General features: G+C 36.1%; 3 protein-coding genes and 1 long non-coding RNA gene across 4 annotated transcripts in view; all 4 read left to right on the forward strand.

Annotated features, from left to right (window-relative positions):
• LOC119074768 overlaps positions 1 to 21,148 on the forward strand; it is a 33,993-nt gene that overhangs the window by 1,270 nt on the left and 11,575 nt on the right. The window contains exons 2-3 of the long non-coding RNA XR_005087246.1: positions 12,411 to 12,419; positions 16,164 to 16,308. This is a non-coding gene — a long non-coding RNA (uncharacterized LOC119074768). The remainder of the gene's footprint in view (positions 1 to 12,410; positions 12,420 to 16,163; positions 16,309 to 21,148) is intronic.
• Positions 334 to 5,603, forward strand: LOC119074767 (oocyte zinc finger protein XlCOF6.1-like). The gene is made up of 5 exons (XM_037181037.1): positions 334 to 1,473; positions 1,539 to 1,613; positions 1,849 to 1,914; positions 1,981 to 2,021; positions 5,438 to 5,603. Exons 1-5 carry the CDS (start codon positions 538 to 540, stop codon positions 5,508 to 5,510), a joined length of 1,191 nt encoding a protein of 396 aa, XP_037036932.1. The 5' UTR covers positions 334 to 537; the 3' UTR covers positions 5,511 to 5,603.
• LOC119074765 lies at positions 13,749 to 15,702 on the forward strand. The gene is made up of 2 exons (XM_037181035.1): positions 13,749 to 14,893; positions 14,955 to 15,702. The coding sequence occupies exons 1-2, from the start codon at positions 13,953 to 13,955 to the stop codon at positions 15,652 to 15,654; spliced, it is 1,641 nt and encodes a 546-aa protein (XP_037036930.1). The 5' UTR covers positions 13,749 to 13,952; the 3' UTR covers positions 15,655 to 15,702.
• LOC119074766 (poly(U)-specific endoribonuclease homolog) lies at positions 16,774 to 20,975 on the forward strand. Its single transcript, XM_037181036.1, has 5 exons — positions 16,774 to 17,352; positions 19,322 to 20,072; positions 20,128 to 20,327; positions 20,406 to 20,638; positions 20,700 to 20,975. Exons 1-5 carry the CDS (start codon positions 17,295 to 17,297, stop codon positions 20,931 to 20,933), a joined length of 1,476 nt encoding a protein of 491 aa, XP_037036931.1. The 5' UTR covers positions 16,774 to 17,294; the 3' UTR covers positions 20,934 to 20,975.

The raw sequence follows: 21,148 nt of genomic DNA on the forward strand, positions 1-21,148 counted from the left end.
TAGGCCCTGGTTTTAAAAAGAAATTCTACTTATCATGGTCTGGTCAACGTACGACATAGAGGACTACTACCGATGCCTGCTTTGTGGATTAATTTACTAGTCGTGTCGTTAAATCTTACGTCTTACTCGTGTAAAGTATGAGTTGGTCTTGTCAGTGCTCAACTAACGACGATAAAAGACCAATTTGCCACAAATCTATGTCAACAATGCATGTTATAAGGTCCTGCATCTCCTGCATCATCATTCCACTGCAACTTGATGATCTGTTTTCCTGCTAGATGTCGCGAATGCATTAATTCGAACGTCACGAAAAAAAGTTTTTAAAATCACGTCCGTCAACCAAATTTCTTCGATTGTAATAACACTAAATGATGCGCCGCGCTCTTCTAAAAATTTTCCATCGAAAGAATCTCTAAAATCCCGGTTCGTGTAATGGTTCCTTGTGATAAAAATATTTTAAAAACTTGAGAAAATCGATGGTCGTTTCGTTGACAGTGAATAGGCCGCATTATATAACCAATTTCGATCGTAAAAAGCATGAAGTCTGCGAACAGTAAATGTGGTGAAATTTTTCGAAACGAACAGACTGGAAATTATGTATTTATTTGCTTTCACTGCGCCAAGGAATTCACATCGCCCATGGAAATAGTTGATCATATCGACAGCCACTTTAAAGCTACAAACGGACTACCTGCAAACGCCAATTTCGAAAAGGTCAAAGTTGAGGAAGAAACAGACGATTCGTCATTTAAGCGAGATTTTGAAACTTCACTGGAAGCCACGGTTGTACTAAAACGATTGAGTTTACCAGTCCCGACCAAAGACATGGTCTACGAGAGTGATAACAATTCCGATGGGGAAGCAAGCACCGACAATCCATCAACAACATCAGAAGATATGCCTGGATGTACTAGAGTCGGTACGGGCATGTTTAAATGTGATACATGCGGAACGATAATATCGGGAAAATCTAGAACACGTGAACATTTGGACACACACGCCAATTTACGGTTGCATTCGTGTGATGTTTGTGGCAAATGTTTTAACATTAAGTATGCGCTCACCAAGCATTACCGCCTTCATTCACAGGGAGATGAGGGTGACGGTGAATCGAGCAAAGAGCCGGAAGAGACCAATAATGTGGATGATGGCGACGAGGACATGGAAGAGGAGGAGGAAGACGACGACGATGATGATGAAGATGAGATTATCGAAACGGAATGCTATGTGTGCGGTTTCGAATCGGACGAACGAGATGTGATGGTAAGTCATATGAAGACCCACGAACAGTATACGGAGAAGAAAGATTTCGTTTGTCAATTGTGTGGAATGGAGTACTCAAAAAAGTCCTTACTGACCAATCACATGAGAAACCACAAAGGGAACAAGTCGGTTATCTGTCCGGTGTGTCAACGCTCGTTTTTCTCGGACGCAGTTTTAGCTACTCACATGAAAAGTCACGTAGTTGACAAGGTAAACAGAGTGTGATGCGGTTGGAGAGATGAGGTTCGGTAAAGTAAACGGTTCTTCTTTTGCAGCCAAATAAGTGCGACATTTGCGGACGATCCTATGTGAAACGATATGCTTTGGAAGAACACAAACGCACTCATACGGTACTATCACTTTTAAAGCCAAACAGATGAAAACTATATTTTCCAACAACGGTTGCATGTGGACATTTCGTTTAATAGAAACACAATTGTTCTGTAGTGGAAATGCTTCGAAATTTGAAGAAAAAAAAATTGGAATTTCCAATGTTTTCATTCACACAACAATTGAATTTCCATTAACGACCTGCATGGACCTTTAAATTCGAATGGAATTTTTACTCGAAATAAATCTTTTCAGGGCGAGAAACCATTCAATTGTTTTGTTTGCGGCAAAGCGTTTGCTCGACGAGTTTTACTACGACAGGTACGGTCACAGCGAAAAATACGATTTTGCACCATTTTAACCATTTGTTCTTTTCATCTTCAACAGCATGAGAGAATCCATACCGGCGAGACTCCGTTCAAGTGCAGGTAAATCAATTTTTCTACTCATCCATTACGATTTTATACACGAGTTTCCGGCGCGTTATCTTGATAATTTTATCTCAAATGCTAGAGTCTGACTCGGCTCATGATTTGAGCCTTAGTAAATCGTGGTAGTGGATAAACATTGAACTAATGATTCCCTACATCACCGACGATTTACTGGGACTATCAAAGCCATTAGGTTGCACCTAAATACACCGATTTTGAAGTGATTTTTTCCACTCAGCTTGGTGGGTCAACTCTTGACCTCATTCGTATTTAATCGAAGTAAACAAACTTTTCCGCACCTGCAGGAGTGCTTACAACAACAGACAAATGAGAGATTGATCAAAGAATCGAAGAAATTTTTTTAAATAAATTATAGATCGCAAGCACGTCTGAATATGAGTCCCATGCGGTTTTGAAACCTGCGTCAAATTGTTACATTGCCCAATACGCAAGACATTTGTTCAACAATTTTTATTTGTGAGCGTTACAGTCAGAGGCAGTGAAATTTCAGCATGAATTTGCTTCAGATGTTTTTCGGCTGATCCACACATACAATCGAAGCGGTTTATACTTGTTAATATGGTTGAGAGTGCTACACACGCGCGGTAGTGATAAAAGTTTTGATCGTGTGTGTGTGATCGTTTGAAGCAAATTCATGTTGAAATTTCATTTCCTCTAACTGTAGATGTGCTCTATGAAGATATTGGAAGCAAACTAAGAGTAATTATACCTAAAGAGGAAATTTCGAACAAAATTACGTAAAATATGTGGTCCCAACATGAAATACGAAATGTTAATTGGTATGTGTGTTTGCCCTCTTAATTAAGTGGACAAATTGAACCAGATATTATTTGTGGAAGCAACGCACTTCAAGCAAAAGTGTACTATTTTGTATGAGAAAATTGTTCGATACACTGACTAGTTTCAGTACACTATTTATATTACCACTCATGCTTCAAATGCTCGAAGTAAATCTGCCCTGATTTACCTGAATTTCTCTTGATTTTCGAATAATATTTAAATGTGGGTCAGATATTATTCAAGTCGACTTAAATTTCAGTTTCAGATCAATCAGTTCCGCGTCCTACTTATACATTCGAAAAATATAGAGGGATTCTTTTGAATTTCGACTGACCGAAATCGGAGCTATTTTTTCCGGGACTTTTTTTATATATGCCTAGTTAGGCCTTGGTGCCTAGGCCCCAAAACCAGTCTCAGATATTTTTGATATTCCATACCTGGCTGGTTGTAAGTGGCCAAAAGTCGAAAAATGAGGTTTCGTATTTCGGATTTTATTTCAGTAAGGTGGCGAGGACACGGGCGTGTATGGGTTCGTTGGAAAGCTGAGGTCAAGTACTCCTGGGGCAAATATTAACTTCATAAAATTTGCTGATTATCGGCCGAAAATAAGACTTCTGGAAAATTTCTCAGAATCGATGGAACCTCCGTGAACTTTGATGAGAGCTGTGACCTAACTAATGCAATTATTTGATTAAATTATTACTTATTATGAATGTGGAGGACCTCAGCTTTACACCGATATCCACCAAGGCCAAACTAGACATATATAAAAAAGTCCCGGAAAAAATAGGGCTGATTTCGGTCAGTCGAAATTCAAAAGAATCCCTCATAATTTTTGTTGGTATTTCTCATTTTCCAGAAATTGATAATTTCCCCTCGGGTCTGAATCTGAACGATAATATCAAAAACGAAATTCTTGACTGCAATTAGTAATAGTGTCTGTCTTAGAAGAGAGCACAGTTTCGAAATAGACAATGAAAAGTGATGATCTAAATCTCTCTACTTTCGTATTAGAGATACTAGTGTCCGATGTGAACTAACCGTTTTTAAAAACAAATTTCCATTTATGGTATAGACCGGAAAAAGTCTTGTCAAAAGGAAATCGATGATGAAACTAGTTTTCGAATCAAATTCTACAAGTTAAATTTGTGCAAAAAATCCGAGACGGGACTATAGTCAACCAAAATCTCAATCATAATCAAAGAACTTACCTAAAGATCAGGTTTCAGACTCGACAGAACGGAACAGTCCTTCAGTGCATGACATATAAAATCCCCAAAAGACAAGACAAAATATCAAGATAGAGAATAATTGACATATCCCTGATATTTTCTATGATTTTTCTATATATTAGGTATATTAGGTATTAGGTATATAGTTGCTAGCATAGCACTGAACCAAGCACTAGAACAGATTTTTTTAAACTCTCTAATATGATCTGCCACAAAATAAACAACATTTTTTGAACCGCCACAAGTATTTTAATGAGAGCCTCTCAAGTGGCAAAGATTAAAAATTTTTAGTTCTCTTTAAAATGTAGATAAGTAGGTCATTTTAAACATATTCATAGAAGTTCGCACAAATAATTGTGGCTGCAGATACACCATGTTGCTATCCATTTTAATTTATTAATTCAGTTCGGTGAGCCGTAAAATTTGAACTGGTCGAGAAGCCAGTAAATTCCACTGTTATCGATAAACGAAAAACCGGTTTATGATCTAAGCTTTCCGGTTTTAGTTAATCAATTCCAAAAATTAGTTAAATAGGAAAGTATGAACGTATTCGTTGAGTGAGCAAATTTCCGAGATAACGAATACATGTGAAAATTACGTATCCTCGTAAATTACATTTATTTATTTGAGTCTTTAAACTCGTTGAAAATAAAAAAAAGGGATTGCCCGCACTGCAGATATTCGAATCGAAAGTTTATCACTTTTGTCTTAGACAGAAAACACACCAACAATTTTGTTCGGATTACAATACAATGGGAAATCCCACTGAATATAAACTACAATGAACGGATTTAAACTATCTCATTTTAGTATTATTTTGATACGAATAATGAATACGTAAGATGAATCGGACGATTTTGAAGAATCGGCCATCAATGAAAGTCTAGAACAGATATGGTCGATCGGCGAATTCGTCTTAAACGCACTCACATTTTATGTCAAAATAATATGAAAATGAGTGCGTTTAAGTACGAAAATCAAACTTTTATGTCCTCCGGGCGGACAATAGACCATACCTGTTTTACACTTTCATTGTCGGCCATAGACTGTTATAATCAGAGCGAGAAAACCGAAGACAAGTTATTATAACTTGCCTTGGGGTACTTGTCAAAGTATTTGCTTCTCTTGCAACGTGGTACGTTGAGAGCGAGAGGACAGAAGGCCAGTTTATTTTACCTTGCCTTGGGATATTTGTCAAAATATTTTCTTCTCTTTCATCATAACACTCTATAACTGGTATGAACATTCATTGGGAAAGACCAGAATTGTCGAAATTTGTTCGTGTTTTTTTCGGTCCTATTATTTTTCGGTCTAAATGGTCATGATGATGGTCCATCGTTCAGGTGTTCTAAAGACTCGAATATTTTGTCATTTTTGCAGGTACTGTGATTTTACCTTCACCTACGGCGCCAGTCGACGAGCCCACGAAAAGACTAAGCATCCGGAAATGTAAGCATCGTCTGCAAGGTGCCAATTATTTTGGTTCTTTTTTTATTGCGTTGCATCAGAGAGGGAAATGCGTAAGATTATACAAACAAACAAAACATAGTATTAACGGATTCGTGGTGTGTTATTAGCAATGTATAATAAATTCTTGTAATCATAAGATTGAAAAGAGGAAAAAAAATGATTTGTGTTAATGATTTTCAATCTAAAAAGATTTTTTTAAAAATAATTTTACATTAATTTATGTTTTTTTTTCATTTAATAATTTTAAAATTCGATGCAAAATGATAACAATGTTCAGTCACGTTGTGAGTGTCTCAGTAATTTCTTCTTAAAATAAATTAAGCGAACAAATTTAGTCTGTAAAATCCTATCACTCAATACGTCTGATCATATAACTGAACTATTCAATTAAAAACTAAACTAGAAACGAGCTTAAACGAGCTTTTTTTTCGCTGGTTGTTCGGCCACACTAGTCATCTTGGAACGAAAAAAAGCAACCACTGTACAATCGAAACGATTGAATCAATTGCATGTGGATTCTACTGTAAGCCTCCCCGGAAATCACACATGATTTAGTGAAAAGGGGAACAGAATGTGGTCTGATAGATTAAGGAATTTCTTGTTCTAATGCTCGTTTGACGAGTGGGTCGTCACTGGTTTTGGGGATTTTGAACGAGGTTCTGAAAGAAGAGGTAAATACCTAGAACGAATTCTTGACAACATAGAGAAACTAACCGCAAAAGCCCCAATGTCGGTACTTCAACCTTCGTATTAAAAAATCCCTAAAGAGCTAGTGTTAATCTCTAGTGTTTGTTACGAATGTGATCCCTTCAAACGAATCTAATTGATATTAGTTATCTGAAAGAGTAATCACAGACAATTGGTTTATCATTAGACCGCGGAAGCAATTCGTTCGTTTTGGAATTAACGTTATTATTTGGCGTTTGTCAAACGCATTCTTTCTTACCGTTCTTCCATTCAAATTAATGTTTTGTATTTATTGTTCATTCTTTGGAAATATCTAAAAATCCACTAAGTTCAAGAGAAAAGGTCAGGCTAGTTTGGATACATTAAGATAATTACATCTATGATAACAACTTAAGAGCGCTCACCCCTTTGTAAATTTGTAGGCTACATTTAGGCGGGAAAATATTCGTTTTTCGATGATTTCTCTGAACCAAAATCTTTTTTCGAAAATGTAAAACCATTAAAGCACGCAAAAATGTCTTACCTTTAAAGGAAAAATTGGTTTGTGGGTGATAACTTATCCCACTTGGAGAAACCTTTGCAGATTGTGTAAATTTGTGTAATCTGCACAGGTTTCTCCAAGTGGGCCAAGTTATCACCCACAAACCAATATTTCCTTTAAAGGTAACACATTTTTGCGTGCTTTAATGGTTTTACATTTTCGAAAAAAGATTTTGGTTCAGAGAAATCATCAAAAAACGAATATTTTTCCGCCTAAATGTAGGCTACAAATTTGCAAAGGGTCCATTCCTCTTAACAATCAAAACAATGAATCAAGTTGAAATTGAAGTCGGTGGTGTTGTTTTAAGCCACCAGAGAAAATTCAATTTCCAGCTTTTTCCCGATGTAAACACAAAGTTTTCCTCAACAAAGGTTTCCGAAGTTTCATCGGAGGTGTGAAAATGACTTTTTTCTCGGATATCCGGTACATGAGTCAAGTTTAAAGTTGAATATCAACGAAAATATTGATATGAGATTGATTGTTAGTTCCGTTTTCCTGACAACGTAAATCAACACAAAATAAACTACGTGTCGTTCAACAGCAGTCGTTGTGAAGTTATATTCAATTGGCTTGTATCTGAACTATACTGATGTTTCCTCTTAAAATCCACTAACATAGCACTGTAGCTCATTTTAAGTTAGGGTGCTATTCACTACGCTTATTTTTCGATATGAAATATTGTAAAAAACTTGTTACTGTAGAATCAGTAGAATTCAATCGAATATTCATTTTGCTGCAACAATTCTGATTCTAACCATGTTCATTGAAAGAAATTGCAATTGACAAATGCAAATAGATTTATCGTCCACAAAACATGTACAGTCTTATGTTTTATGTCCTTATATAATCGTCTACCTATATTATATTAAAAAGAAACTATCGTTTTGCAAAACAATAAACTGCAGTGTGAGAAAATAAAGAAGTTGCATTGTCAACGTTGGATTATAAACAACTTGGTCCACATGTTCCACAGTACTATTTACACACGTATCGATACCTATTTGTATATGTAGCGATGAGGATGCCGCATATGTGGAATGAATAACATAAAATGTTCTTTATAATTCTCACTCTGTATTAAAACAAAAAAATTTTTGTTTTTTTAAATTATTTTCATTTTTAAGTTAAAACTTCAACCATTCCATTGTACCTAAAAATATAATAAATTTGTTCAATAAAACAACATTACACCAGTTTGACACAAATTATTAACGTTTATTAGATTATACCTACCTTCTATAGCATATTAGCTAACATATTCCGCACATGGAAACGAAGAAACATCACAAAAATAATTTTAAACAAAAAGTTAAAAAATATAATTAAAAATATTCAAATTTATTATTCAACAACAAAACACACAGTCAGATGTTATAATGTATTCTATGTTTACTTTCGATAGCTCTCTAATAAAATTTAACAACTGGAAAAACGGAAGCGAAACTTTCGTTTACAAGTTAAAATTTATTTGTTTTTAGTATGAGATTATTACGAGTAAAAGCACAAGGTAAGGCATTCGCATATTAAGGGGAATGTTCTTTTTTTTTCTGAAAATCTGACAATTTATCTTGTTGTGTCTGAAACGAAAGAGAGGGAGAGAGAGAGAGAAAGAGTAGAGCTGCCCAATTTAAGTTAAAAAATATTTTCATAATCAACTTTATTTAACGCAATTATTTTATTTAAAATTAGAAAGAGAAAACATTTCCGATTTAGAAAAAAAAAACATTTTCAATTTTAATTTCCATTTCTTTGAAGAAAATTCACGTTTCAAAACAGTTGAATGTGTAAATTGATAAAATGTGTTTTATTGCTTATCTTATGTAGTTTTATATCAAAATAAAGAGAAAAATAAAATAGATTATAACATTCTAAGTAATTGGTTGTTTTACTTGTATTTCTGAATTCAACACGATCCAATTATTTTGAAAGGTGTGATAATAACTGGTAGTGGATGAGAGGTCTACTGAAGAGCTGTGCTTACAAAGCAGAGAGGATAGTTGAAAGCAAATCGATAATGGCGTCCGACTGACTGATATGGTAGTCATTCCCAATAGTGTTTTTTTCTGGTTTTTTAATAGCACGATAACTTGAGTAAATCTAACCGATTTCGGAAATCTTGGTTTTAATCAATGAGGAATAAGTTCTCTAGAAAAACGCTATATTCCGCGACGAATTCTTTAAATTTTCAGCTTAGAGATACAATCGCTAAAACGAACTGGTGTGCATTCGTTATTCTGCGCCAGCTGGTCACATACAATTCCAAATGTTACCAGCTGGTTCAAAATAACGTATGCACACCAGTTTGATTTAGCGATTGTACTAGAATCGAATTGGATTTGAAATAAAAATTTTTGATGTACACGGGTGAGGCACGAACTCACAACCTTCAACTTGCCGGGCTGATGCTTTAACCATCTCTCTTGGTCATAGTATCTCTAAGCTGAAAATGAGGAATAAGATTCCTCAAGTCAAGTTCGTGGATGGGAAATATCAGCCTACTGATCTGGGAGTTATTCCCAGAAGCTTTTTTTTCCTAATTTTTTGATAGCACGACAACTTGAAAAATCCGGAACCAACTTTAGATTTTTGATTTTATTCGACGAAGAATAACATTTCTAAGGTCAAGTTCGTAGTTGGACTCATGATCTGGAAGTAATTCCCAAAAGCATTGTTGTCTGTTTTTTTTTTTTTTTTTGATTTCACGATAACGCGATAAATTCTGAACCAAATTTGAAAATTTTGTTTTTATTCGACGATGAATAACGTTTTTGGTTTAAAGTAAGTAGATGGCCAATGTAGTGCTAATGATCTTGAAGTAATTACCAAAAGCTTTTTTGTCTGGTTTTTGTATACACGATAACTTAAAAAATCCTGAACGAGATATGGGAATTTTTGGTTTATTCGACGAAGAATAACATTTTTGGATTCAATTTCGTAGATGGACAATATGATCTCTGAGTTATTTCCAAAAGCATTTTGCCTATTTTCTCGGTGGGATGATAACTTGGGTATGTCTAATCTGATTTTCATTCATCATTCAACAGTCGGAGTGAACAGACGTGCTTTGTAATCACTCATAAAATTAAGCAGTTAGCTAATTTAAAAAAAAGTATCAAAACAATAATGTAATATGCATACACTCAAAGTGCAGGTGCAAGTGTTTTACATAATTAAGTAATATCATAACAGTGCAGTGAAAAAGTTAACAATAAATTGAACATGTTCTTGAACTAATTAAACAAACAGACATAATGTTCACAAAAAAAGATAAACAAAAAACAAGCCCGACATCAGTCAGCAATGTTTATAAATTAACCAAAACAGAATATGACAATATATGTGCAATAGTTAGTGAAAATGAACAACTTAAAAAGTTAAATGATGACAATGCAAAAAAAATAATAGAGCTCGAAAACTCTATCAAATCAATTCAATCAAAAAATGCGGAAACTGAACACCGTATAGAATACATCACCGATGAAGATGAACTTGAAAACGAATTTCAGACGGTTAAACAATCATCAAAACGGAGACGAAAGGTTGGCCAAGGTTCCACGATACCAGATGAATCTCCAAAAAACGACAAAAAACAAAAAATAAAAATGCCACCAACACCACCACCAATTTACGTGAGCAACGTCACGAATTTTAATAAATTCAGTGAAAAAATCTTATCGGTTGCTAACTCAGCCAGATTTCGAGCTACTTCAGATAACGATATAAAAGTCACTGTAGCGAACGAAGACGACTACAGAAAAACAAAAAAGATCCTAGAGGAATTATCCTCGATAGAAGGAGATGATCTATCAGACATAGTGTACCACACTTATCAACTGAAAAGTGAAAAAAATTATAGAGCAGTAATCAGAGGTTTACCTCCAACTTGCGAAGAGCAAGAGATTACTGATGAACTAAAAAAAATTGGTCACGAAATTGTGAAAACCACAAACATTATAAAAAAAGTTATCAATAAAGATGGGAAGAAAATAGTACGAAAATTCCCAATGTTTTTCGTAGACATGAAACAAAATGAAAACAATAAAGATATCTATAAAGTCAAAAACCTACTCCATTGCAAGGTTACCGTGGAACCTCCTAGGAAAATAAAAGGAATACCACAATGCACAAAGTGTCAACAGCTGGGCCACACAAAAAATTTCTGCACTAGGGAACCAAACTGTGTCAAATGTGCAGGAAAGCATGAAACAAACGTTTGTACCAAAAAGCGAAATGCAACTCCAAAATGTGCCCTTTGCCAACAAGAAGGTCATACAGCCAACTACAAGGGATGTCCAATATACCAGAAAAAGGTAAAAAGTCAAAATCAACCAGCAAAAACAGCAGTGGATCGCCTTCGTGAAACACACTGCCACATTTCAACTAGTTCAACGACTCATCACAATACAGGAACTTCGTATGCGCAAGTTACGAAAAATGCAAAACAACTGACAAAAAACGACACGCAACTGCCAGAATCGAGCGAGCCGTCTCTTGGAGATATTGTAAAAATGCTCATCAACATGCAAGCCGAATTCAAAAATAACATCGAAACGCTTTCAAAACGATTGGAAAAAGTGGAACTGGAACTCACAAAAGCTGAAGAATGAAGAATCATGGGAATCAATCACTGGACTGATAAACCCTCACACGTCTTACTGACTTCTACCCTATAACAGTCAGTACATCTCATCAGTAGTAATAAATTAACGGAAGTTAAGATTGTACTATTAATACCAATAAAAGGTGTTTTTGAAAAAAAAAAAAAATCTGATTTTCGAATTTTTTTCCTACTTAAAAGAATCAAATTTACGACGTCTGCTTAACAGATGAACAAAATCGATCAGATGGATCTAGGATTTATTCCCGAAATAGTCTGTTTCATTTTAAATTAATGCAATATTACTTGAGGAAGTCTTAACCCTTTTAAAAACTCTTTTCTAATCATGTAATATAAGCACCACTGTTCAAATTTTCATTTGAAGGTACAATGATGGACTACAAATTTCACTCCTCATAAAATATGTACGTCTTTGCGTATACGTTCACTATGATCGATTTTGTGAAATGTATGAAATGTTAGGAAAAACGACAAATACTGAAATGTCTGTAATGCTTGCCTCGAACTTTCTGTGGCCAAATTTTACCTTCGAAAAAAGTTTCTGGTGGCGGATTTTTCACTAGTTCTGGTTCGGCATGGGTACTGCACGGCATTGCTATGTCAATTACAAACGCAACCATAAACTTGACCGAACAATCAATTGTGTCCTTTATGCACGTGGCACCGTTTAAAAATTGGATTGGTAATGTTGTCAGTCACAACTGAGGTAGTTCTGACCCGATTTTAAAATTTTTTGTTTCCTTCATTGAAGAATCCAGTTCATGAAGGCTGGTTCACAGATCAGCAAATTCGATCTAATGTTCTGGAAGTTATTCCCAGAAGTGTTTTGTCCTGAATATTAGATGATCAATAAGTATATACTTCTTGGATACTGGGTGAATACAATCCCTTGAATGAATAACGATAATAAATGAGGTTGTCAATTCGAGATTATGAATTTTAAGCCACATTCATACCCGAAATATGCTTCTGTTGCAGAATGTTTGCATATGTGTACGGTTCGTCGATAGCAAACACCCAAACTACTCAATTATGAGGAAACTTAGGTACACTTAGGAACGTTACTTTCCCTCAGCAGGATCCTGGGTTTTCTAGATGGAAGGGCAGTTTGTTCCCAATGAGCCAACCCGATTCTACTTTCTAAGAGCTAAGCAAAATTGATTAAGAAAAAATGCATCAATACAAGTTCCTGGGCTCTTCCAAAGATATATTACATTCAAAAATGTGTAAAGCAACTCGATTTCAAGTACTTTAGTTTTAATCCAAAATTCAATTTCAGGTCGTCAGGTCGTATCAGGTCATGACCTGAAAATTCAGGTAAGGTCAGGCCAATGACAAATTCTTTATCAGGTCAACCTGACCTGACCTGTCGTAAGCCTTACACTACATCCACTTTTCTTTTTTACTTAAAACATTTTCAGTTCTATACAATGCACTGATCTACCGAGTACAGTTATGCAGCTTCGAGTTAGTCCAACCGTGATAAAGAATCCAACCCAGACCTTTCATCTCACTCTTATCATCTTCTTTCTTTCGTTGAATTCAGTTTTCGCTCTCATACTACTATCAGTTCCTCTTCGTTTCAAAGATGTTGAAAATGTGTATGTGAAATTATCCGATTGCAACTGGAGGAAACCTTTGTTTTTAACAACAGAATTAAATCCAAGAAATTTGTCTTCTGTAAAAAAATGCTTGATGGGAGGTTTTATTCAAAAAATTATCATTTTGACTTGGAATAGTCTAAAACAGAGTGGAATGGCTATTCGTACGCGCAGGTTCAGTTCTGTGGTATTATCTCCTAACATATGTATTCAACTTCATTGTTTACTTTTAGAGTTGTTTTTAACTCAAATCAGCGTTTTTATAAATATTTTATAAATATAGAGAAGCAGTCAGGGGCCTGACCCACCCAAGTGGTGGGGCCTAGTTTTTAAGAAAGAAAAATCAACTAGAAATATTCTTAATCACCTTACCTTATTCTTTGATAGATGTCAGAGGCATATCAGGCAGTTTTATTTTCCATTCTATTACTTCATTATTTGTTCTCACTATTTTCAATATAGATTGATTTCAAATCTTTTACTTGAATTCTTTTAACATGCATTTTGCTCTACATTTATTTTACAGTTAAGAACAACTCCCGTGACCTTGTCACCTGCCTTAAACGATTCTGGATGAACTAAGGTTCTGAAATTAATGAGTACTAAGCAAACGTTTACAAAGAATATTGTCAACAAGTTTATCTCGAGAGTTGATCGATTGGATCAAAATTTCTTAAGTTTCCCTCGTCATCGAGAGCAGAATGCATATAAACATTTCGACTCATCGTTCGTTAATAATAAAATTCTAATTCTAATTGGCGAGAATTCATTTTCAGTTGACTAACTAGTTCAGCCTTATCTTCATCAAACAGAATTTCAATACTTCATGTTGGGAAGGTTATCGAATTGAGGTCTGCTAATAAATAACATTTCGTTTTACAAACTAATTCTAAAATAATTTTCGGCAGTAATGCCGCAACAGTTTTGTTATTAATTTCAAAAGCATTTTTGCACTTCGTGCACTTCGAAGTATCCAAAATGAAAAAACAATTCGCGAGAATAAAGTTCAATAGCTTAAATTTGATCGGTGTGTTTGCATTTGTTTTCGGTGTGTGGTTGAATACGGTGCAATCGCAGGCTATAACAAACGAATGTGGAACAATCAATATTCCCAAAGGGCTATCAGTAGAAGGGAATCAAACGAACAAAGGTTTTTGGCCATTCGCAGTTGCTATCTACGAAATTGAAGAACAGAAACTTTTCTGCGGTGGCACTTTAATTTCAAGAAAGCACGTCCTCACAGCTGCACATTGTATCCACGACAAGAGCCGTTCCCTGGTATATTTGCCCACTGATATTGCTGTACTCCTTGGAGCTTTTGTCCTACTGGCTAAATCGGACGCTGGTCTGAAATATGTTAACATAACTGAAATTCTGGTTCATCCCGACTGGGAAATGTTTTATAAAACAAGACCTGATACGGATGTAGCAATTTTAGTGTTAGACAACGACGTGGCATTGTCTAGTGATATTCAATTAGTTTGCTTACCGTCCGATGACGATCCCACTGAAATTACTACTGGATTTTTGGTCGGATGGGATTTGCTACAACAAACTGCAAGACATTCAATCATTAACGTCTTTAACAGTTCAGACTGTATCAACGAAAACCTTCCTCTAAGCCCATTTGTGTTGCCTCGAACTTTCTGTGGTGGAACAGGCCAAGTTTTACCTTCGAAAAAAGTATCTGGTGGCGGATTTTTCACTAGTTCTGGTTCGGCATGGGTACTGCACGGCATTGCTATGTCAATTACAAACGCAACCATTAACTCGACCGAACAATCAATTGTGTCCTTAATGTACGTGGCACCGTTTAAAAATTGGATTGGTAATGTTGTCAGTCAATCTGGAGGAGTGATTGGTGAAGCCATCAAGGAGAAAGTCAATTTGGAATGTGAATTCCGTCATTTGTACTACGGGTATGTCTCGAGTAGTTTGGGATGTAAAAGAATATGCCGTAACTGTGTATCCTAATTTCAGATATGCTTGTGTTGCCTATGGTTTAAATGTACGCAGTAAAAACGTTGTTGTGGACAAGTTGATTGGGGCTGCGAAATTAAACAAAAGCAGAGTCGAATTCATTCAATTTCATAACGGGACGATGCTGTACTTACTAGATGGCATCGGGAAATTCTTCCCGAATTTGAAAAGTGTTTTGGTTGGGTATTCCGACACGGTGTCATTGAATACAACCCTCATGAGGCGATCCAATTTTCAACACATGGAAAATCTCTTCGAAATTGTTATCCACAAAAGTGACATTGAGACGATTGCTGTTGATCTGTTATGGGACCTTCCACAGTTGGAACGATTCCATCTCGAAGGAAAATTGAAAGAATTACCAGAGAGAATATTCGAGAAAAATGTTAAGCTGAAGGAAGTGTATCTGGCGTCGAATTCTTTGGTATTTTTACCGCGAAAACTTTTCTGGAATAATTTACATTTGACGTGGGTAAATTTGGAACACAATCTGTTAACGTTTATTGAAGTCGATTTTATGATGTTGCCGAACATTCAGTACGTATTTCTAGCCGGTAACAATTGTGTCAACAGAAATTTGAATAAAACAGACGAAGAAAACGAGCTTCAAGATCTAAACGAAAACGACAATTCACAACCAGTTACAAGAGTTTTAGAACTTCAACGATTGATTTACTCAAATTGTACATTCTTCACGTAATAACACGAAAAATTGTAATTTTTCCGCAAAATATAATTTTACGTCCCATCAGAACGACCCTGATTCATGAAAAAAACGAGCTGCATCCCTTGATGGTAATCGTTCATCCGCAGAAAATTGGTAGTTCCAGAAGGTATTTGAAGTCAAGTGTCTTATGCTCCACTTATGCGTTCATTGAAATCGTTCACTCTGTCTCCTCTGATAAGATGCAGGGACGCAAACAGATTTTTTTTTTCGTTAAAAACAACAACCAATCAACCTACATTGATAATGGCAAAGGGGTCGTCCACCAAGGACGTCCAACACGAAGTGGGGAGCAAGTCTGGTAAAGTATGACATAAAATGTTATAGGTTCTGGAATAACGCGGACAACAACGCGGGTTGAATATTCTGAAAATAAGTGGACGCTCCAAATGGACGACCCCACAAAGTTGAAAGCGACTACCTAACATCAAGACCAGAGTCAGACTATCATTTGAAAGCTTTTGTTGAATCAAGCTAAGCATTAGGCTTGATTTCCACTAACAAAAAACCCACTCCGTTTTGCCTCCGTCTAGTTAAACCACGTCTCTTATCTATTGTCTAAAGTGTAAACGGAGAGAAAACGGAGTGCTTTTTTCGTAAGTGGAAATCAAGACTTAAGCATTAAGCTCAGTTTTTCTTTGTGCCCTCAACACCACAATACATACGTCACTCAACGATTTACTACAAATAGAAAACCGGTTGAGCGAGGAGAGAAATTTTGTTTCAATTTGATGCGATGAGGTAGAGCTTAGCAATAAAAACAAAACATTTAGCTTACGACATACTCTAACACTATATCAGTGAAATGCTGCTCACGTCATTAACCTCTCTTAATTCTATTAGACCATTTCAATAGCAATAGCAGTGTTATCATATCTACTCAATAACAAACACTTCAATCGATTGACCTTACAACCTCATCATCTCCATCTTCTCTCCACTAGAATGCTTTAGTTATGCATTACGAGATACGCGATTGCTTGCTTTTTTTTTGCACACAATCTCATTCATAGACTTGAAAAGACATAACATTGTAGCGACTATAGTGTGTGTATTATAATGTACTGTCTCTCTAGTGAGTGGAATTGATTTACAAAAACTGACGATCAGAAGTGATCTATCGAGCTTATTGAACGTATTTATTTCGCATCAATGTGCTTTAAATGTTGACTTCGACACATCAATCAATTTAATTTATCGGAAACCGTACATTACGTGCATGTGTATAATATAACGAAATTCTCGTAATTATACAAACAAAAATCGGACTCAGTTGTTAAACGACTTTTGCTGTAAATGTTTCTCAAGAAATTTACCAACTTAACGCGAAAATTAAATAAAATCAAATTAAAAGTGGGACTAATTGACCGAAATCATCCATGATACGTTCGTGATCTGCATTTTGCAACAGCGCTCTGTTTTTTTTTTGGTTTTAGTTTATTGCGTTTTCGATGTGAGCTTAAAGAGTGGTTATATTTGATGTAACAAAACAATAATATCATCGCTGGCTGACAATTAGACATAACTTATAATTCGGGTCTTGGAACGGTCTATATGCGTGTGTGACTCATCTAATTGAACGTAATTTTAATCGTTTTCTTCACCGGATAGTAGCAATGAAGTTGTTTTTAGTATTTTGGTCGATAATTTTGCTGAAGGAATGCAATGTGTCGGGTAAGTGTCGGTTAGATTTTTTTTTTGTATGAACTTCTTCATGAAATGACGGCTGATTATGTGAAATTGAAGAAGTTTATTCCGATTTGATCCGAATTAACTAGTTACAGACTTTAATCTGCATTTCTCGAATGAACAGTAAATCAAGTTAGACGTCTTTCAACTTTAGCCTCTTTCCGATGTGATTATATGAATTACGAGTCCACATGTTGAACGATTTATTTTTCTGCTGATTTTTTTTTTTGCTTCCATCGAAAGTGGATGTCAAAACAAATTTTTTGATAAATATTCAAAATTTGTTTGCCTCATGCAACATATGTATATTCACAACATTCAATTAAAAATGAACAAATTCCGTTGTAGAATTTTCTTAAATTCAATTTCTGTTTGTGAACTTGACCTGTTGTTGATCAGCAAATTTACTGACGAGAAAGTTTATTTAATTCGCTCGTGTCTGAATCATAACTCACAACAACGAAACTCCTGATGATTCCATTCATTTCTTGTTTTTCCAAGACCTACATAAATAGACAAAAGGTTTTTGACTGTGCCATGATGTCAGACTCCAAGTCTTGGAGTCCAAGATCACCCTTCTTGTGGCTGGACACTAGATCTCATACTCATATTCAGGTCATCGATTTATAGTGGAGTGGGCAATAGATGTAAACAGTTTTAAAGAACTGAAAGAGACGTGCTTAGAGAAAAAATTGCACTTAAAATTTGACGAAGATTTCCTGAAGAAATGATGGGCTACTGATGAAACTACAACTAGTCACTGTTACTATAGAATGTCGGCGAATTTTCGGTGCAATCACCGAAAAGCTGGTATAGTGCTGTTGACTACAAACCACACTAAATTCGATCTATTGCCTACGCACGGTTGGTTTGAAACTAGATTAAATAGGGACCGCCGACCACCAATAATTTTTTTTCATATTTATAATGAGTGATGGACAAGAACATCACACAGGAAAAAAATAGCCCGAACTCCTGAGCCGTTTCTGAGAACCAGTGGATGCGCTACCACAAGCAATCAGGCACAGCCTGAGCACAAATTTTAATGGGGATCGGTAGAGGGGAAAGTTCTAAGATATACTGTGTAAAAAATATTGCTTTCGGTCGTTTGCTCTCGGAGCAATAACTGTTGAAAATCAAAATTTCACCATTTTCGAAGAGTGATATATCCTTGACAAAGTGGCCGAACCAGCCAGTCCAGATTGATTCTAGACGCGGTTAATAGGCTCTTTCGAATGGCGACAAAAATATATTGAAAATGTTCTTTTATGTTACATTTTCAGAGAGTTGCTTTTTCCGCTACCCTCGGTGAAATTTGGACAATTATGTACCTTTCTGGCAGCTTTATTTTAAACTAATTTGCCCCTAACATTATAGCCTGAGGAATAACCTTTTCAACGATACCAAACATGCCATACTTGATCCACAACAAGTACTGTTGATGATTCAGTTTTCAATCGAAGTCACTCTACTCGCAAATCTGGAGCTCTCGAAAATGAAATTATTTGCTCCGAGAGCAAATGACCGAAAGCAATATTTTTTACACAGTATATCTTAGAATTTTTCCCTCTACCGATCCCCATTAAAATTTGTGCTCAGGCTGTGCCTGATTGCTTGTGGTAGCGCATCCACTGGTTCTCAGAAACGGCTCAGGAGTTCGGGCTATTTTTTTCCTGTGTGATGTTCTTGTCCATCACTCATTATAAATATGAAAAAAAATTATTGGTGATCGGCGGTCCCTATTTAATCTAGTTTCAAACCAACCGTGTACGCCTTTATGTATTGAGTTAATTTTGCATGACCTGAGAATGACCTGTTCTAACCCTTCATATATATGACCTTCTTCTTCCGGACTATTTTCTTTCTCATACTCTTGTCGAAGTGCACGTTGGAGGTTGTAGGAGGCTTCTTGCACAATAATAAATAATTTTCCTTCATTCATTTCATTTTGCAGACGGTCAAGGTCTTCAGCAGTTGTCTTACGCTAATGCGGAAGTAGGACAAAAATTGATCCGATCTACTGTAACCACCGAACCGCCTCCACCAACCACCAAGAAAACCAGTTTCTTCGGTGGCATTCGTAACTACTTTTCGAAAAAATCACCCGAAACTTCGACGGAACCAAATGTTGTCGGATCACTAACACCATCGACGATATTATCATCATCGTCATCAACAACAACAACAACAACTACTACTACTACATCGACAACAACCACTGCAAGATCGACACCACAAAATTCCGTTGTAGGACAGAATGGACTACCAAGCATGTCCCAAACAAAGACAAATGTAGTTGTTCCACATATTACGCCCAGCACTACAAGTACGACAACTACCACTTCTAGACCAAAGTTACCTCAAGAGGATTTTCCAGCATTGGGACCGCCAAGAAGGCAAAATTCCGTTTCATCGTCAACTCCATCGACAACCACATTACACTCTGTTTGGGCAACAGCACCGACACCGCCTAGTGATAATAGACAAAATGTGAATGTTCTTCCAACTCAACCGAGACCGGTGGTCTTACCACCATTGACACCAACGATTGATATACCGAAAATTGAAATTGCCTCGAACAGTGAACTGGAAATTTTGACGGAAGAATTATTCAACAAAGAAACATCGAGTTTGTTCGATAAAATGACGATTAACTATCAAGGACGGACACAATCATCAGCTTTAACAGATGAAGCTGCATTACCGTAACAATTAACCAATTCAAATGTGTTCGCGTGATCTTAACAATAAAATGTTCAGTCTAATTACAGTCAGCGAAACCGATCTGGATTCCGTTAGTTCGGTAAAATTGATGCGAAAACTGTTCAACAATTACGAGTTGGACACCATGACAAATGAGTTTGTGACGCCATTGGAGAAGCGAGAAGAAAATGACTTAGTCGATACAATCATGGGAACATCAGTAATGCGACATGCTATGGCATTCTTGCAACAAAAGGGTAGGTTATCTAATAACTATTGCTTGTGTTGCGAACTAGATTAAATTGATTGGCACGACATTTATTGTTTTGATTTAGGAAAAGTGACACCTGATCCAAGGACTCACCGCGATCTGGTTAAACGGATTTGGTTTACTCTGTACTCCAGAGGTCGCGGACGAATCGGTAGTTCAGCATTCGAACACGTCTTCCTATCTGAAATTAAAAACGGTACGATCAGTGGTCTACACAATTGGGTTTATTTCCACGACGAAGAAGTGGCTGGTAGAATTGACTATAAGGGATGGTTGAAAAAAGTGGCATTGGGCAGGGTATGTTTTCAGCAAGAAATTGACTACAGTACTCATACTGAGCAAAGTGTATTTCTTACAGAAAGGAGCCATAGTCAAGTACCGATTCAGTCACAACAACATAAATAAGCCAGTGAATGCGATGTTTGTTGGTACATCACCGGAGTTGGAAGTTGCACTATATACCGTATGCTTTGAAGTGAGACCGGACAAGGAATGTCCCATTTCATTGGGCGGAAACAAATTATTGATTCGAACTCACACGTTCCGATATCGTGGCAAAAATTTGATTGGAAGTGCGTTTCCGGAAATTTAAATTTGTTGAAAAGTTTTAAAAGTTGAAAATATACTTCAATAGTTCGTAGACCGGTGGTTTTGTTGGGATTGTTGGGGAGGAAACGAATGTTTGAAATGGTAGAGACTCAGACTCATTTCTAAAATGTTATTCGATAATGAAGAAAAGGTAAAATTGAATGCTGGGAGTCAAAAATATTTTTAAAAGTGTTTTGTGTCTTTGGTTCTTTCACATCC

The sequence above is a fragment of the Bradysia coprophila genome, unplaced genomic scaffold (genome assembly GCF_014529535.1).
Source record: "Bradysia coprophila strain Holo2 unplaced genomic scaffold, BU_Bcop_v1 contig_151, whole genome shotgun sequence".
Classification (NCBI taxonomy): Eukaryota; Metazoa; Arthropoda; class Insecta; order Diptera; family Sciaridae; genus Bradysia; species Bradysia coprophila.

Excerpts from the sequence above, each read along its gene's own strand:
- LOC119074767 (XM_037181037.1), top strand. The coding sequence starts at position 538 with ATGAAGTCTGCGAACAGTAAATGTGGTGAAATTTTTCGAAACGAACAG. Across the intron at positions 1,474-1,538 it reads AAAGTCACGTAGTTGACAAG|CCAAATAAGTGCGACATTTG; the intron begins GTAAACAGAGTG and ends CTTCTTTTGCAG. Across the intron at positions 1,915-1,980 it reads GACGAGTTTTACTACGACAG|CATGAGAGAATCCATACCGG; the intron begins GTACGGTCACAG and ends CATCTTCAACAG.
- LOC119074765 (XM_037181035.1), top strand. The coding sequence starts at position 13,953 with ATGAAAAAACAATTCGCGAGAATAAAGTTCAATAGCTTAAATTTGATC. Across the intron at positions 14,894-14,954 it reads TTCCGTCATTTGTACTACGG|ATATGCTTGTGTTGCCTATG; the intron begins GTATGTCTCGAG and ends TCCTAATTTCAG.
- LOC119074766 (XM_037181036.1), top strand. The coding sequence starts at position 17,295 with ATGAAGTTGTTTTTAGTATTTTGGTCGATAATTTTGCTGAAGGAATGC. Across the intron at positions 20,073-20,127 it reads ACAGATGAAGCTGCATTACC|TCTAATTACAGTCAGCGAAA; the intron begins GTAACAATTAAC and ends TAAAATGTTCAG. Across the intron at positions 20,639-20,699 it reads AAAAAGTGGCATTGGGCAGG|AAAGGAGCCATAGTCAAGTA; the intron begins GTATGTTTTCAG and ends TATTTCTTACAG.